The 18,269-nt window shown below is 35.9% G+C and overlaps 1 protein-coding gene across 2 annotated transcripts in view; it reads left to right on the top strand.

Moving 5' to 3' along the window:
- Positions 1-18,269, top strand: part of LOC149080231 (oxidative stress-induced growth inhibitor 2-like) — a 50,822-nt gene that overhangs the window by 13,767 nt on the left and 18,786 nt on the right. Inside the window, exons 3-5 of one of the 2 annotated variants that reach the window (XM_089239301.1) lie at positions 4,578-4,719; positions 8,053-8,186; positions 15,544-15,735. In XM_089239301.1, coding sequence (XP_089095427.1) covers positions 4,683-4,719; positions 8,053-8,186; positions 15,544-15,735 — 363 coding nt within the window. In that variant the 5' untranslated portion in view covers positions 4,578-4,682. The remainder of the gene's footprint in view (positions 1-4,577; positions 4,720-8,052; positions 8,187-15,543; positions 15,736-18,269) is intronic. The other variant, XM_089239302.1, reaches the window with a different exon arrangement.

The raw sequence follows: 18,269 nt of genomic DNA, 5'->3' as shown, positions 1-18,269 counted from the left end.
AAAACAGCTTGACGACCCTCTAAAACAGGGTTTTCCAATCCCCCAGTGTCCATGCCAGGTTTACATTGGCACCCGAGAATGAATATCAAACTATTACTTCATGGTCTTAAATGCGGAAAACCGCTTGTTACTCAACTACAAAATTTCAGGTGTACCACTAGGCACTTAAAGGTTGGGAGGAGAGCTGTCGGGGCAAGAGAACTGATCTAAAAACCCAGGGCCGCAACTAGATACTCTTTCAGCCAAGCAAGCAAGCATTATGCCTCCCTCGTGTAATATTTTAAAAGGAGAATTTAGCGCCCCCCTCTGGTCCAGCGCCCTGGGCACTAGCTCTACCTGCATTATCCTGCTGGCTTGGGGGTTCTGCAAAAACCCTAGAGAAGAGGTTTCTATGCCTGAGTTTTAGAGGTCTTGGCATGGCCCCTACATCCTGCAGAAGAGCCCCTACACTACGATCTTTGGTGAGCCCACTGTAGTGAATTTATAGTATGACAAAACAAAAAGTGATAAGAATTGCCTAAGGTCGTACCCCTATCAGCCCCACCCCTGTGAGCCCCATGGATCTTGGACAGAATTTTAAGCTATTTGCTTTGTTAACATTAACAAAGCAAAGTGGGGTAAAATGACAAATCATGTTGTTTCAAAAAATATGAGCATCTGACCAGAGCCAGACTTAGGCAGGTGCAAAGGGTGCGGCCGCACCAGGTCGCAAAACGGAATAAAAATACTTTTTTATTTCATATACTAATACTTTTTTTTATTGATACAACTTTCGGGTGTTTCAAATAAAAAATAATTTTTAATACGTATTACTTTTTTTATTTGAAACAACTTTTGTGGTGTTCTAATTTTTTGAAGCAGAGGAAAAAGTAATTTGTCATTTTATGATGCATTCTCAATCTACTTTATGCAATTTTTTGCCACTGATATGCTGAAGAAGAACCTCATAGAAGATGAAAATGTGAATTATAACCTTACCATTAATTGGGGCTTTCCAGCTTGAGCATTTCATGACATGCCCTCATGAATTTCTGGGGAGTTCTCATTTTTTGAATAGAACGTGTATATATAAGGAGATGCCACCATTTACTACTAGTTCAGTGCTCTTTAACCACAAGGCTCAGATAAGATTAAAATCACTTTTATAGCTGTTACGAGCAGGGGTGTACGCAAGATCAAACATAAGAGGACATATTGAGTATGGGAAGCACAGGGAATCTCTTCCAGAGAGAGAGAGAGAGAAAGAAGTTTTCAGCTACTTCACTTTCATAAAGCATTTTAAATTAACAGAGATGGATTAAGATAACATATAAAGGTATTTTCTTTTGGTATTTTAATTTTTTTTACAAAAATATTTGAAAATATATCTAATTTTTGGACGTCTTTTGGGAGGATACAGGCTTTCTAGGTCCCCAATTGAGTACTCCTCTGGTGACATGTCTATGAACTTGGGCTGTTGCTTTAATTTATGCGGGAAAATTAAGCAGCAACATATAAATAACAAGGTAGATAACCAGGGTCGTAACTAGGCTGTGGCAATCGGGGCACTGTCCCAGGCCACCAAACAATTTACATTTATTTTGCATAATAACCCCGCTTCAAGAAGGGCCCCAAGGAAAAGTCTTCCCAGAGGGCCTGAAAAGGCACACTACAGCCATGTAGGAAACCTTAACTTTATATTATGCTTGCGTACTTACAGGGTGATCAGCGAATAAGCCCTTATTTCAAAATTAAATATCTCTACAACAAAGATCAATAGAATTATGCGGTAAACGGTACGTTTATTAGCAAAACTGTAAGAATGTTGTACAGAAATCTCAAAAATTTAGTTTTTTTTTTTAATTTTTAAAATTAAAAAAAAAACAACAAAACTGGTGATTTTGGGGTTCCAAAAATCCTCATTTGTGTGAAGAGAAACCACTGCATTCGTCTAAAGTTACTGCATGGACTGCGGTATGCGCCAGAGGCATTATCGGCCCCTTCTTCATGCGAGAAACTATTACTACTGAACGTTACGTTACAATTTTGGAACAATTTGTCAGCACACATGGCGTATACCGCAGCCCATGCAGTAACTTTAGGCGAATGCAGTGGTTTCTCTTCACATAAATGAGGATTTTCGGAACCCCAAAATCTCCAGTTTTTTTTTTTTTTAAATTTTAAAAAATTAAAAAAAAACTAAATTTTCGAAATTTCTGTACAACATTCTTACAGTTTTGCTAATAAACGTACCATTTACCGCATAATTCTATTAATCTTTGTTGTAGAGATATTTAATTTTGAAATTCGCTGATCACCCTGTATAAGGCTGGTTGTCCACTGAGAGCTACTATGTGCAATAACAAGTCGGTCGTGTGTATGCGCTAGACTGGCAAGACTATTATCGTCCACTGGGAGCTACTAGGAGTGAAAACAAATTGCCTGTATGTGCTAGACTACTATAGCTGTCTTGCACACACATGACTTATTCCATGACTTTAGCACCTAGTAGCTTCCAGTGGACGACCGGCCGAATGCAGAGAATCACAATTTTAATAACTAGAAAACGAGAAGAGCAATTTTCAGATTTTCTATAAATCAATTTTGTCTTGGATTTAGGATAAATATTCACTCATTTATAATTTTCATGTTTTCTTATGAAAGTGTGCAAAAGCACATCTGTGATACTTGATTGAACAAGATTTTTCTTTAAATTACTTATAGTAAATTTTATGTAGAATTTCAATACATTATATATTATATGTACTAAAAGCAAATACTGTACAAAGGCCACAGCAGGCAAAATGCCCAACAAGGCTGCTTAAAAAATATCACCGTAAAAAATATGAATGTCAAATAGATCAATAGGATGCCAATAGATCTGATAAATTTTTATTTATGTCATGAAAGATGAAATAAAAATTCTTATCGGGACATTTTTATTTAGGAAATTCTCTCGTGACTTACTAAATCAATGGTGTTCAACTTTTTTTTACCAGCATTTTAGTATATAATTTTTATGGCAGAGCCCTGAAAGCATCTTTTTTTAAAAAATTTATCAAAGTTACTGATTTATTTTATTTCCCTCAAGCAGTTGTGGAGTACCTGGGCTGTGCACATGGAACCCCGAGCATCAGTTGAGAACCGCTACCCTAAATTGTCAAGTCCCCCCCACAAGGAGTCTTGATCAACTCTTTGGGAACCACTGTATTAGGGTAATAGAGAAAACTCTTTTGAGATAGTTGTATTTCAAGGGCGCAAAATATTATTTGCCTCAGATGCCAGAATTACTGGGACTGGCCCTGCTTATACAGGGGTGGGAACTCTGCACCAAAACTAATATCTTGCGCCATCCTGCTCCAATAGCGTATTTTCGCATTTTTCTGCGCCAAATAGCGAATTTCGCTTCAGTATGCCCGGAATTTCGGAAAGGATGCCAAAAACTTTTTATTCCTGCTAGCCACGAAACGTTTCTTTACGAGAAAGAGCGTGTTTTATTCCACTATACTTAAACTATCGCCTTAGACTATCTGCCCCTGATCGGGCTTTACATCGCGAAACCCCAATATTGCCCGTGATCGTTTAACTGATGATGGTTTGCAATGCCTTTCAGCTTTAAAGTGCAAATTCGAGTGTTTCCGTTTAAAAAAAAAAGTCGTCACTGGAAGCAGCAGAAATTACTGTAGTCGATTGTCATGTGTTAAATCTCGAAAATGTTCATTCCGGGAGTAAAAAGCGCATGTCCGCCGAATTATGAATGTTAGTTTAGAAACTTTGCCGAATAACGAGCGTTAAATAGTCAATATCGCCAAATAACGAGAGTTAAATAGTCAATATCGCCAAATAATGAGAGTTAAATAGTCAATCTCGCCAAATAGCGAGTGTCAGATTGCCAATCTTGCCAGATAATGAGTGCTGAATCGCCAAACATCGAGTTGATTCTTCCGAAATTCTCTCCCATTTTGCAACAATTTCTTTCCAAGTATAAAAAAATTAAAAACTTATAAAATTTTTTTAGCTCATTTGAAGTACCGCTGTTCAAGGCAGCAAATAGTGCCTTCAGTAAGCAAAAATCATCTTAAATAGATGGGTGCAAAACATTTTATGACAGCCGCTCTTTCAAACAAGGTGTCAAAAGCCTAAAACACCAAAAACAAAAATTAAGCTGACGAAAAGATGTTTGATAACAAAAGACAGCGCAGTTTTATTTTGAAAAGGGTTGAGGGTAAACGAAAATATTCTTGTTAATTTCACTGCTCCAATTTATAAATATCTGCTCCGAATCCCATATTTTGCTGCTCCAAATTGCTCCAAATCCCGAATTTGCTGCTCCACAACTGCTCCAAATCCTGAATTTTGCTGCTCCAAAGCTGCTCCGAAATAGACTTAGTCACTTCCCACCCCTGCTTATAGCATTGGTGAACTAATTTAATAATTTAATGTAATAAAACTAATTTTATTGTTAGTGTTGCTTACCTAAATTTAGTCTCTATCTATTTTCAATTAGATATTTTAAAAATGTTTTGTATTTTCAGTATTTTATTCAATTAAATTTTGAATTTCTGTTGATTAAATAAAAGTAAATTTGTTTTCTTTAGTATGAGATTTGTGTACATCTAGTCTCGCATCATCATTTCTTTTGTTCATCATGTATTGCATTGCATTATAAGAATCATAGCTTTGTGGGCTAAAACCTGTACGCTATGGAAACATCAACATTCAAAGATGTGGTTATTGTTGGTAAGTAATCTCATTATAAAATTAAAAAAAAACAATTTCAAAAATAGTTTATCAATCATTGTGTTTTTTCCCCTTGATTAAATTACAGTGGAAACTCATTTACACCAGGGCCGTCTTAAGAGCAACATGGGCCCCCAGGCCAAGAGATTTTTCTGAGGCCCACCTAACAAATTCTCAAAAATCTCAACTAATTATCATCATAAGGCCCCGGGCCCGTGTGTTAAGATGGCACTGATTTATACGACATTCAAGAGGTTATCTCAAAACATCATGTAGGCTAAATGTGAAAGTCATATGACTAGAAAAAATACTCATTAACACCAAAACACCTCATTTTACAAAAGTTTTCTGAATGGAAGAACAGATAGTGTACAAGTTTTCAGACCTGTACCCCCAAATGATTTCAATACATTTTCCTATTCTCTAGATATAACATTATGGACATTATAAAATAAAAATCTAAAAGTATATATGGTACAAAACAGTAATTTAATCTAAAAGTTCAATGGTCGCTTTTCATATAATTTAAATGCTTTTTTTTGGGGGGGGGGGACTATCAGCATCTGCTGATTTCTCAGAAAAAAAGCAATTGATTGTCACACAAATGTTCATTCTAAAATGGTCATGTTTATTTTTGTAACTGTCAACAATCACACTAAAGTTTATGGCTTTTTCAGTAATATTATTACTAAAAAAGTGTGTTTTGACAATTAAAAAAAGTTATGTGGATTCAGTTGATGAAATTATGTTGGGCTGGGAGTTCGAGTTGAAGTGGAAACGTTGAATAAGTGAGGTTGTGCATCAATAAATACAATACACTGAGATGCAATTGAATTAGAGATAGCTGGCAGTATGCAAAAGAGATGCTGTAGGTGGTGGCCTATGACGTAAGCCAGGGGTTCTCAAACTTTTTTCACCCGCGGTGCCGCTTTCTTTATTCAATGCTTATGTGCAAGCTCCGCCGGCACCCCAGAGTTGTTTAAAAAAGAATATTTTCGAAAAACCTTTGTCATGGTCACCGCTCTGTGTCGCCCCTGACAGGTTGTAGGCACACAGTTTGAGAACCCCTGATATAAGCAACACTTCAGCAATAAAAGTAGTACTGCTTACAAGAACAGTCATAGTATAATGGATTATAGGTAAGATGAAAGATCTCAATGCTTTTAATCGTGGGCAAGTTGTTTAAGCCAGAGATATGAGTCACTTCATCTTAGAAGTCGTCCATCCACTGAGAATTTCATGTGGCACTGTGTCAAGGGTCAATCTTGAGTACATCAATTTTGGTAAAAGAATTCCTGTCAGGATCAACTACCAGAAACAACAGCTTGTGAATGAGCAGAGTTGATGTCGACTAGCTCGCATTGTAACAGTAGATAGGTGGGCCACAGTGCAAAAAGTCACTCAGCTGTTTAATACCTTTTCACTAAAACGTGTAAGCATTACCACACCATCCAGAACCATCTTGCTATAGGTTACAGAAGCCCTTGTCCCACTAGATTACCTCTGCTGACCGCATATCACAAAGCCTTACAATTAGCCTGGGCACTAGAACATTGTCACTGGACCCTAGAAATGTGGAAAAGGGCTGGCTGGATGGATGATTCAAGATTAACGTTGGTACATGCTAATGGTAGGGTATGAGTACATCACAAACCTCATAAAGCAATGAATCACTTGTGACAGCAGGGTACCGTTCAATCTGGCAAAGTTGGCATCCTCATCTGAGGGATCCTTTTACATAAACTGAAATAGCACCCCTGGTGTGTGTGATGTCGGGAAGATCATTGACGACCATGTACTACCATTTGTGTAGCTGCAGCATCCCATCGAAGAACCCATTCTTCATGCATTCCCCATTCTAATAATGCATGTAATAATGCACTGTGTGGTTGCTCCCACATTGTATGCAAATAGTTGAAGGAACACTCCATGGATGTTAACTTTATTTCCTGGGCAGCTAGGTCACTGGACCTCAATCCAATCGCACACATTTGGAACACCATTCATGTTCTGTCTGGTGATAGCCCTCCGCAAAATCTTTGTGAACTGTGGGAGACTGCATATCTGTATGATACCTGAATGCTTCCTGTGACTTGTCGAGCCCGTGCCCAGATGAATCCTTGCCCTTGTGAGGATGAAATGCAGTGCAGCCTAATACTGGACAGGTATCGCTGATTCAACTGGTCTTCAGTGTATTTTAAAATATATTATAATGAATTATTACGGAAGCCAAATGCTGTATAAATGTTAGTCATATAATTGAGAGACATATATATAAACAGGGTTCCACTATATTACTATCAAAGGGCACCAATATGAAGAAAACATATTGGGAAGATGTATCAATAACTGGAATTAACTATAAACACTTTTTAGTGCTATTATTAAAATATTAAAGTTATTAATATATGTGCCAATAAAGAATATAATAAAAATCAATGCCAATAAGAATCAAATTTGATTTTTTACAATTTAATTTTGCTTCACGTTTTCTTTACATAAAGTTGAAAAACATAATTAATATCCATGACTGTGGTGTGACAAAAATGATCAAATGATCGTTTGCTGGACGAGTGCTCTCAACACTAAGCTACAGAGAAGATAAAGATTTTCCTTCCTTAAAAAATCAACATCTCAAAAAATAAATATCTTCACAACATCCAGTTTTCTGTATATCTTGCATTAACAAGTGGAGAGCGACATCATGTCATATAATTAATATCATATGGATATTACTGCTGTACAATATTTGACACTATACAATTATTTTGACAGTATGTAATGTGTTACCTTCAGTTTGTAATGTGTTTGATTGCAAAGCACCCTCACTAAGTTTTTTTGGGGGGGGTGGAGACTCAAGAAGAGTAACCCCCAAGTCTGGGTGATTTTAGTACCTACTCTCAGGGCTACAACTGGATGCTTGGTCAGCAGGCAAGCACACGTTTTGACGTCCCCTTGTAATGTGAAGGTGAGATTGAAGAGTGAAATTTGTGCCTTCTCTGGTCCAGTGCCCGGAGCACCAGACCCACCTGCTTCCCCCCTAGTTGTGGCCTTGCCTACTCTACCATCATTATTCTGGGTCATAACTGGGCGGCTGGCAGGTCTGGGATGCAGACTACTAGGGATGCCAAATTGATCTTTGTTGTTTCTTTTATCAATTGTTCAACATAGCAGGGGGGGGGGGGTTAAATGCAGGTACCATGTTGTGGCTCAGACTACAGAAATTTATTTAGGTTTGTTTTTTAACTAAGTTTTTGGATTTTTAGTTTGTTTATTGGCACTGTCCTTTGAACAAATCCTGCATTTAACTTTGTTTTAATTTCTTTGCCACAGGAAATGGTCCTTCAGGAATAACCTTATCCTATATGTTGGCGGGGAACCAACCTTTTTATAATGGCTTTGGTCATCCCATTGATTTTTTACAATACAGGCTTGAAGAAAACAAAGAGAAATCAATTATGGAACAGGTAAATGATAGAATCTAAGGGTTATTTTTCAGCATGGCAAATTTTTTGCTAGGATAACTTTTTCTCTATATATCTCCTTGTGTTTTTCCTTGGCCACAACCAAGCTCAGGAAAAGTTTAAGTTTGAACACCAGAATTTGGTTTACATGGTACATAAATGATGTTAATTAAGTTTTCTATCATAGCTCTTCTTTTTCCGTTATTGATCTGAGGCTTATTAAAATTTTTTTATCTTATTTAATGTTATATCAAGTAAATACTGCTGATTTCTCAGAAAATATTTTAGCTTGCATCACATATGTAAAATTTTTATGAATCATGAATATATGGAAAATATGACTATTTGCCTAATATGACTAATATTTTAACCCTTTCAGTACTGACAGTAGTTTAAAGTGCCACCAACGTTTTAACCCTCATAACATCCCTTACATACATTGTTGGGTGTTGGTAAAACACTGCTTTTATAAAATAATCCTGAACAAAATATATTTGAATTCGTTTTTTTTTATTATTTTGTAAGTGTTTATTACACTGCTGGCCACCGTAAATGCAACACCCTGAAGGAAGCATGTAAATAATATGAAATTTACAACATGCATTAGCGGAGGTGAGATATGCAAATGATTAGAATTTCAGCGCAGACGCACATCACGCGCGCCTGTGGCGCCACTTCAAAGCGCTATTTAAGGCTTGGAGATTTCGACGATTTGAAGTACGGCAATTGTGTTTTTCTTGTGGTTTTTTCAAAAAAACGATCAATTATGCCTCGTAGAAAACAGCGATCATCTTTTGATCAAGTATCCGAGTTCGACAGAGGAAGGATAGTGGCCTACCGAGATTGTGGATTATCTTTCAGGGAAATCGGTAGTCGTGTTGGACGAAACCAAACAACTGTAATGCGGATATGTGATCGTTGGATGCAGGAGGGTACGACGGACCGACGTGTTCGATCGCATCCACCTCAGTGCACCACTTCACGTGATGACAGGTGTATTGTGCGTATGGCAGTGACGGATCGCTCAGCCACATAAAGAACCATGGCACAGCACATTCAGTCTGTACCGCATCATCCAGTGTCTGCGCGTACCATTCGACGCCGTTTACAGCAGAGTGGTCTGTCCGCAAGACGTCCATTGCTTCGTCTACCCTTGACGCAGAACCACAGATGTCTCCGCCGCCAATGGTGCAATGAAAGAAGGATGTGGACGGCACAATGGAATGAAATTGTCTTTACTGACGAGTCACGCTTCTGTCTGCAACACCACGATGGTCGGATTCGAGTCTGGAGACACCGTGGAGAGAGGATGCTGAACAACTGCGTTATGCACCACCACACTGGTCCTGCACCGGGTATGGTATGGGGCGGTATTGGATATCACTCTCGCACTCCTCTAGTACGCATTGCCGGTACTTTAAAAAGCCAGCGCTACATCTCTGAGGTGTTGGAGCCAGTTGTCCTTCCTTACCTTCAGGGCTTGCCCACAGCCATATTTCAACAGGATAATGCGCGACCACACGTGGCACGCATTGTCCAAAGGTTCTTCGTCAATCGCCAGATTGAATTGCTTCCCTGGCCAGCTCGCTCTCCGGATCTTTTGCCGATAGAAAACATGTGGTCCATGGTTGCTCAACGATTGACCCAGATTACATCCCCAGCTGCCACACCAGATCAACTTTGGCAACGCGTGGAAGCTGCTTGGTCTGCTGTACCCCAAGAACACATCCAAAGTCTCTTTGATCAATGCCGAGGCGTGTGGCAGCAGTGATCTCCAACAATGGCGGCTACTCTGGCTACTGATTTTGGCAGGAACCACACTTCACAGAAGTCTATAAATTTAATCATTTGATGCTTGGTCAACATGTTATCTACAAAATAAATATTGTTGCGATATCTCTTGTCTTTCTTGGTGTTGCAATTTGGGTGGCCAGCAGTGTATTTAGTTGTTTATTATTTTGTAACAATTTAATTACACAATGTAATTAAATCATTGTGTACTAAATAATTTTTTTTCGGTCTTAATTAGAACTAAAATGACCTACCAAAAAATTTCATAATAATTATTTCATTTTTTCATAACGTGGCACTGAAAGGGTTAATGATTCTATTATACTATGTAGGTTTACTGTAATTTTCAGCAGATAAACCTCGCACAAAAAAAAATTATTAACCCCTTTGCTTACGATCGATTAGCAATGAATTTGGATGATCTCTATTTGACAAATCAGTGATAAATATGGTAACCTTGTCCTAATCTAACCGCACATTAGAAAAAAGAAGGGAAAGAAAGAAGAGAAAAGAAAGGAAAACAAAACATGAAAGAGCAAAACAGTATAACAGATGTGAGAGTAGGTACAAAGTAGAATACTCTTTTCACCTTTGTCCTCTCTGTTCTCTATCATTCTTTATATAGTAGAAAGATACGTCATACGTGGAAAAAAATTATCGGGGTACAAAAATAAATAAGAAAAAAACAATATATAGGGTTACAACAAAGCTTTGTGATGATGAGGAGAAAGGGAAGAAAACAGAGAACTTGTTTGAATTTATTCAACTGGCATTTGGATGCAATATTACGTCCTTGATCATCAAGTGGTTAAACAGAATTTATGTAGAAATTTAACAGCGTAACCATTTAAAGGCTGAACTATGAACAAAGTCACTTATTATTTTGAAATTTGGAATTTGAGGTCCTGAAAAATATGTTTAATCTGTTACAGTACTAAGTAATATATTTCATAATGTATTTCCAAATGATACATTTTCATACCTCGTCTTATATGCACACTAGAGATGTGAGCCGAGGATATTCTTTTGAATGTAAAATTCGGAGAATGATCGAGGATATTCTTTTGAATGTAAAATTCGGAGAATGATCAAGAATATTATTTTTTCTTTCAAATGATTTAAAAAAACTGGCAATTTTTTAATCATAAAATCATCATATCATAATTTTGCATGATTATCTTTTAATTAGATAATCTTTTCTTTATGGTAAAAGGTTTCAGTTTGGTTATTACATTTTTTGTTACGATGATTTTAAAAACCTTTAAAGATTATAAAAAACCCTTTTAAAATGAGAGAAATTTTTAGCAATAAATTTGGAGCAGAAAATAAAATCAAAATTAATTGACAAAGTAAGCTTTTGTGGGGAATCGGTCAAAGTCATCCACTGAGTCAAGGTCATCAAAGATACACAGTTAGTTGGGTTTTGGAACGCGCTGATGATGGGTGCACTTGTTGTTGTCAGGGAAGATTGTTTTGTATTATTTTCTGTATTATTGTGTTGTTTTCATATTATTTTATTTTGTAATCTTTGTAGTCCTGCCGTATACATTTAAAATGAGATATTTTTATAAAACATGTCATCACTCCTCCTGCCATGCATCTATAATTGGTTACACCAGACATGATCTAGTTGTGAATCTCCAATATTTTTTATACTGCGCTACCGATATATTTTTTTTATTCTTCACAAATCTCACTATGCATCAGGAACCGATTAGCGTAAATCGAGTAGCTGTCAAACCCCCACAGTTCTGGTGTTCAAATCCATCTGTGTGGTTCCTGCAACTGGAGTCGCAATTCACTCTCGCTGGAGTGACGGCCAAGATCACAAAATTCCATTGTGTCATAGTGGCATTGGAATCAGAGGAATTGGCAGTGGTTGGTGACATGCTTGCTAGTCCTCCCACTGTGATGGCATACACACCTCTGAAAGATCACTTGTGTGCTCAGTACGCAGATACCGAGGCTCAGCATATCAAGGACTTGATTTCCGGCATGCCATTGGGTGACAAGAAGCCCTCCCGACTCCTTCTCGAAATGCAGAGCAAAGTGTCTGCTCACATCGACAGTGACCTCCTAAAGACTTTGTTCCTGCAACGCTTGCCAACCCATGCCCAGCAAATATTAGCGATCTCCGACGACATGGTGGACAAACTAGCAGACATGGGCGATGGAATCCTTGCACTGTCAGACAACAACACGCATGGCCATCATCAGCGCATTCCAAAACCCAACTAACTGTGTATCCTTGACTCCGTGGACGGCTTTGACCGATTCCCCACATATTCTTAATCATTTTCATTCTGAGAAGATACAGTACTGTTATCTTCTTCAATGAACAAACACTCAAATTCTGCTTCACTCATATGTCTGCAATTTGTTCAATTCAGTCATATTGGTTTTATTATTTTCCTTTAAAAGTTTAAAATTGTGTGCTAAATCTTTAATTTCCCACTTATTTCTATTAGCAATCTATTCCTTTCTGCTACATGAATAAGTAAAGCCTGGAAGTTCAGGCAAAATGCCATAAATGTCTTTTTTTTTTTGTGAAAATTTTTTTTTTTTTTGAATTTCTCCTGGTTTTTGCTATTTCAACATTTTTTTATGTTTAGCTGTGAATTTTAGAAAACATATTCTGGATATTTATAATATAACAATAATAACAAACATATAACTTGGATATTTTAGCATTGAGAACTTGAAAATAATTTTTTTTTAATCTTCAGCCCTTGGTATTAATTCTTATCAGCATTCCCCCCCCCCCGTCTAGGCCCTATTCGTACGTTCCTGAGAGACAAGAAAATTGGCATAGTACTGACAAAGAATTTTCATCTTTCAGATACAGTGACAATCAACATACCATTAAATTTGCATCAAAATATTAAGTTCTAGATGAAAGCAACCCATGTACTGTATAAGAAAAGCTGAGAATAAATTAGAAAAGCTTGTTTCTCCACATGCTACACATAACATGCCTTGCTCACATGCTGCACAGCATTGTAGATGGACAATGGCTGTAGATGGCAGATTACTCTCTCAATAGCCCATAGTCATGGCTCACAAAGGGTGGGGTAGGAGCTGACAGGGCCCTGGGGTGCATGTTTTGATTTTATTTCAAACTGCCATGACAAGTTATTTTAGAGATGCAAAAATCTTTTTGCAGAGAAATCTTTTTTTTTTTTAATATCGATGCAAACCGTTCGAATACAAAACATGATATTTGAACGTGATTGAAAAATATATATTTTTTAAAGTAATTCCATGTGAAAACGTTCTACAGTAAAACCTTGTTAAGTCGTCACCCTAATAAGTCATCACTCCTGTTAAGTTGTTGCTTTTCTTCAGGTCCTTTCAGCTTTCATAGACAACAAGACTCCCATTAAAAAAATAGTTTGTTTGCAGCATTGCCATATGCTTAAAAGTCACCATAAAAGCCTATGTACTAAAATGGAACAGTTTAAGTAACAAAAGTTAAGCTTGGAAAGTTCATTTGCCGACCAAGGTTTTTGAAACATAAGGGACTGTTTGAGCTAGACCTGATTTCTGCACGGGCCCCCACTAATTTAGAACTTCAAATTGAAACAAAATATCTTTCTTGAAAAACCAGACATTCTTTCCAAAGCTAAGGTCTTCTAATGGTTATTTTTCTCTGCCCAGGCCCCTCCCCAAAGACAAAAGTGGATCCTGCGTTTGAGATTACCTTGTAGTTGTATTATGAACTACTGACAAAGAATTAAAACAATAAAATTTATAAATTTCATGTCTATGTAAAATTAATGTGCAATAGTTTTGTTGTGAAGAAAAGCTAACTATTCTAACAGTTGCTATGATTAGTCTAAATTAAAAATTTCTAGTACAAATCAAAGTTTACCAATACATTTTACCACAATAATTTAAGTAATAAGAAATCAAAAAAGGTAAAAAATTTCTATTATTTTTTTCTTTTGCAATCTATAAATTTGATATTTTAATTTTGATTCATATTTTAATAAATGTTATATTATTTTAAATTTATACGATTTTCAGAATGGTGCACACTGAAACTGAGAGTACTTCGCTTAAATCACCACTCTGCTTAAGCTGTCATAATTTGTCAGTAATATAAGGTGATGACTTATCAAGGTTTTACTGTATATAGTTTTGATATAATTCTTCAATTTCAGCTAGCAATATTTTGTACATGAAAAAGGGTTCGATTAAATCAATCTCCAACCTAACCTTGAAGGACCACAAACACTTCTTTTGACATAATAATATTAGCTTAGCTATTAATGCAGTTATTATAATCTATTATTGAAAAATAGATTCAATGAGTGCAATAATTTTTTTAAGCTAGTATTCAGCCTCTTAATATTGTATCTTTTAGTTACTTTTCCTTTTTACCAAAAATTATAAATGTCTTTTTAGTGCCTATTTTGACTTTTTTTTTTTTAGTGCCTAAATTTCCGGGCTTTAGTAATAAGGTACTGAGAGCTCTCATTGTTGCAGCAATTTTATAAATCAACTTTAGTCACTCGATCCAATGCTGGTTCTTTTCATTTCCACCACCAGATTAATTTTTTTCTGCAGACTTTATATCATATAGCTTTTCCAAAAAGTCTTATTTTTCTTGATTCTCAGTCAGTTCTGAAAGAATCCCTTCTGATGGCATATCTTTAAAGGTGTCAAGTGGTGAATAATTCTAATTCATGCTCATCATTGCCTGACTTCACACCATAGAAGATTTAGTATCTAAAATATCTCAAGCATGATAAACAGGTTTCAGTGTCAGGAATTTTCTTTTTCATACAGCTTCAAGAAAGATTTTCTCTTTATTTCTTAGGAGTGAGGCTGATGGGAGATTTTGCAAGCTTTTTTAATTCAAAAAAAAAGACTGGCAATAATACTGATTGTCAGTTTGGCAGATCCTAATACTCAAAAAACATTTCACAATAAGACTCGGCAAATCATGAATTTTTTTTATACATGTGACAAAAATATATATTAATCTAGAATGTGAGAATTAATTATTGTTGTTAATGAGAATCAGCATGCCCATTTAGAACAGTTCTGTGTCCTCTGAGAATTGGCATGCTTTCTTAAAATTTTTGTACAGTTACTTTTGCTTGCAGAAAAACAAAATATGGCTTTCTTTTATTAATGTAATCAATTTATATATACGATTAAATGTGGTTCTTTAAACGTATTGCTAAACATTTAGCATTTTTTAAACAATTTTTAGATATACATTCACAAGTAAAATCCTTAAGGGGAAGTTATTTTAATCATTGTAGCCCTCCTAGAGAATATTCTTCAATATTCCATAAAAGATTATTTCCAAGAATTTTAAATCTCCAGCACTAAGCCTTGAGCACTAAGCCAGCTTAGTGCTCAAGGCTCTTTCCTTATTCTGTTGGCTAAATGGAATTGATGTCAAAAGAAGGGGGTTGTCAATAATGTGACTTGACTGTGCATATTAGTTTTGAATGAATGACCTGTCCCAGCCAAATGTCTAATTGATCCTGCTCAATAACAGCAGGTGAGCTCATGCTTATAATATTTTACTGAGCCTACATTTTTTTGTTTACAGAACTTGCAGATCTTGTCTGAAGGACTTGAAGGACGGTCTTCGAATCCAGTATCTGTACTTTTTGATACTCTCAATCATCCACGTGCTGATATGGGAGATGAAATTCCATCTGTAATGACATGGGTAAAAAATCCTAAGTGGGCTATAGATCATGTTGTCCTGGGTAAAGGTATTGCTGGAGGTGCATGGAAGGTAAATGCATTTCTGTCATCATGTCTGTAATTTTTTTTTAAATCTTTTATATGTGTTCATATGAAGTGATACCCAAAATTCGAGTTGGTAAATAAAGGGTCAAGTGAATCTTTAATTAATTAAATTTATGAGAGGTCTGATGTAGATTCACATAATTTTTGAGTGCAAAAAAAATAAGTATTAATATCATCCAACTGTTAAACTTCATTTCTCTTTGATAGAATTTTCAAAGTAAAAATATAGAAAAGTATAAAAAATTTGTATCTACAAATACTTATATATATACAAAATATATATATATACAAAAACTACACAGTTGAACCTGATTCAACAGAAAAAAATCATGGTCCCATGATTTCAATGCAAAAATATACATTAAAAAACTTGGATCAAACGAAATCTAACACGGAAACAGAAAAGAAAATAGTACCCTCTTAGCGGAAAATTCCTCGCGAACAATACAAGTGTTTCGCGACTGAGGGGGTAACACAAAATGTTAAAACACTCTACCAATGTTTTTATGCATTCTCTAATTGCCAATATGCCTTCTCGCCTCCTACATCATCCACACTTACATTAGCAAAAACCATTTCTGTACTTGGTGCAGTCATTTTAGTAAACCATACGTAGTAAAGCATTTACTTCTTGAAACTGTGACAAAAATTATCAGAAAAGCAGGATTTTTTCTATGGGAGAAATCAGTGTAAGGGTTCGATTTCCAAATGATATGTAACACTTACAAAATTGTATGCAAGCTGCTTTCTGTTATCGTAGTACTGAGCAGGGCCAGAATTAGGAGGCAAAAAATTTTAGGTGGAAACAGAAACACAGTTATAAAATCATCAAGTTTTATAGTGGTGGGGCGGCGAAATCATGTTGCCCTCAAAAATCCTAGTTGCTACCCTGGTTCTGAGGATTACATAAATGTAAATGATGATGTACAAACTGAAACTGATGCAACAGATATTGATGCGCTCATTGAAAATTTTAGAAAAAGTGAAAAAGAACAGAAATTTCATTACTTGGCGGGAAATAGTGTAAAGCAAATTTTTATACAGATGCAAGGCTCCCACTTGTCCTACTTTTTCAGCAAATTCTATATAAAAAAATTTGTGTTATTGATTACTTGAGGGAATCATTGATATATTGCCAAATAATGCAAATGTAGTAGATCGCTATTAATGATTCTCCAAAATAGAAATTGTATCATTTTTCAGGTTATTTGGGTGGGGGTGTATGTGGATCATTTGGTTTATTAATTTTTCTTTTGTTTTGTTTGAGGGTTCAACAAATAGAGTAATCATTAAAAACTTCTGTCTGGATTGAAAAAAGAATATTGTATTGGGGGTTCCGCGGGGGGGGGGGGGGGGGTGTAGCAGTAGTAGGTAGGGCCTCCAAAAAATGGCTCGGGATCCATGATGATCTTAAGTCAGCCACCTCGTTCGGCAATTTGCCTGTTGTGACGTTGTATTTGTATTTTGTATTTGTATGTACAACTTCATGGTCTTGGACTGTAACTAACATTCATCATTCAAAATTATGGTGCACATTTTGTGTGTGGGTGAAACAACAGTTTGCATAACAAAACAGTTGAATACATAAGCTTATTCTAGGTTTGGTGATTTTGATGCTACCCAATAGCATTCAGTTGTCTTCTGTATTTTTAGGGCATGCAGAGGCATTAATAATATTTACAATGCTCAGCAAAGAGCTAGAAATGTGTGTGTGTGTGAAAGTGCTTCATTTATCAAAAACGATGACGTTGTCATTGAACAGTAAAATGTAAAAAAGTCCCTTTAAAAAAAAGATGGATAGCGCAGTGAAACCATCTGGTTCACCTTGACTTATTTACACATTGGACCTTTTAATTTATAAATTTTGTGCTGTGCTTTTGAAAGTCATCTCGGTGGAGCATCATTTTTAAAAAACTTACATGTCATTACAAGTAATTTGCTGTGCATTGTCGAATAGAGTTGACAGACTGCACTTTGGAAGACTCCTTGTAAAAGAATGTAATATATATATCGTGATTTTTTTATGGGCAGTGTATTATTTATTTAATTGTTTTTGGTGATATATGCTTTTATATTGATGGTTATATTTGACATCCATATTTTTTATGGGCATAATTTTTCCAGCCACTTCGTTGGGCAATTTGCCTGTTGTGGCATTTGTATTTGAAAAGAGACAGAAAAGAATTCTTTGGTTGCTAGTACATTTTGGCCAAAAATTGTTTTTGTTACCAAGTCATTTCAGTCATTTTGTTTTGGCTTAAGTCAATTTTACAGGATACTAAATTTACTGCTCTGATTTTTTTTTAAATAAAAAAAAATTTTTTTGAGTGATTTTTTTTTATTATTATGCTATGATTATGTTATCTAAGAGGGGTACTCTCTCCCATCATACTTTTTCTAAATTTTTGAGAGGGAGCTCTGCCGATGCCGTCACAACCTTGAAAGAACTGCAGCATTTTGCATTACAACATAATGACTTGGACATGTTCAGTATGATTTTGAAGCAAAACTGTTTACTGA

The sequence above is a fragment of the Pholcus phalangioides genome, unplaced genomic scaffold (assembly GCF_987345545.1).
Source record: "Pholcus phalangioides strain wild (caught in Gottingen) unplaced genomic scaffold, Ppha-v1.0 ptg000011l_1, whole genome shotgun sequence".
Classification (NCBI taxonomy): Eukaryota; Metazoa; Arthropoda; class Arachnida; order Araneae; family Pholcidae; genus Pholcus; species Pholcus phalangioides.
Note: the sequence above shows the minus strand (reverse complement) of the source record. Positions and strands in the feature narration are given on the sequence as shown.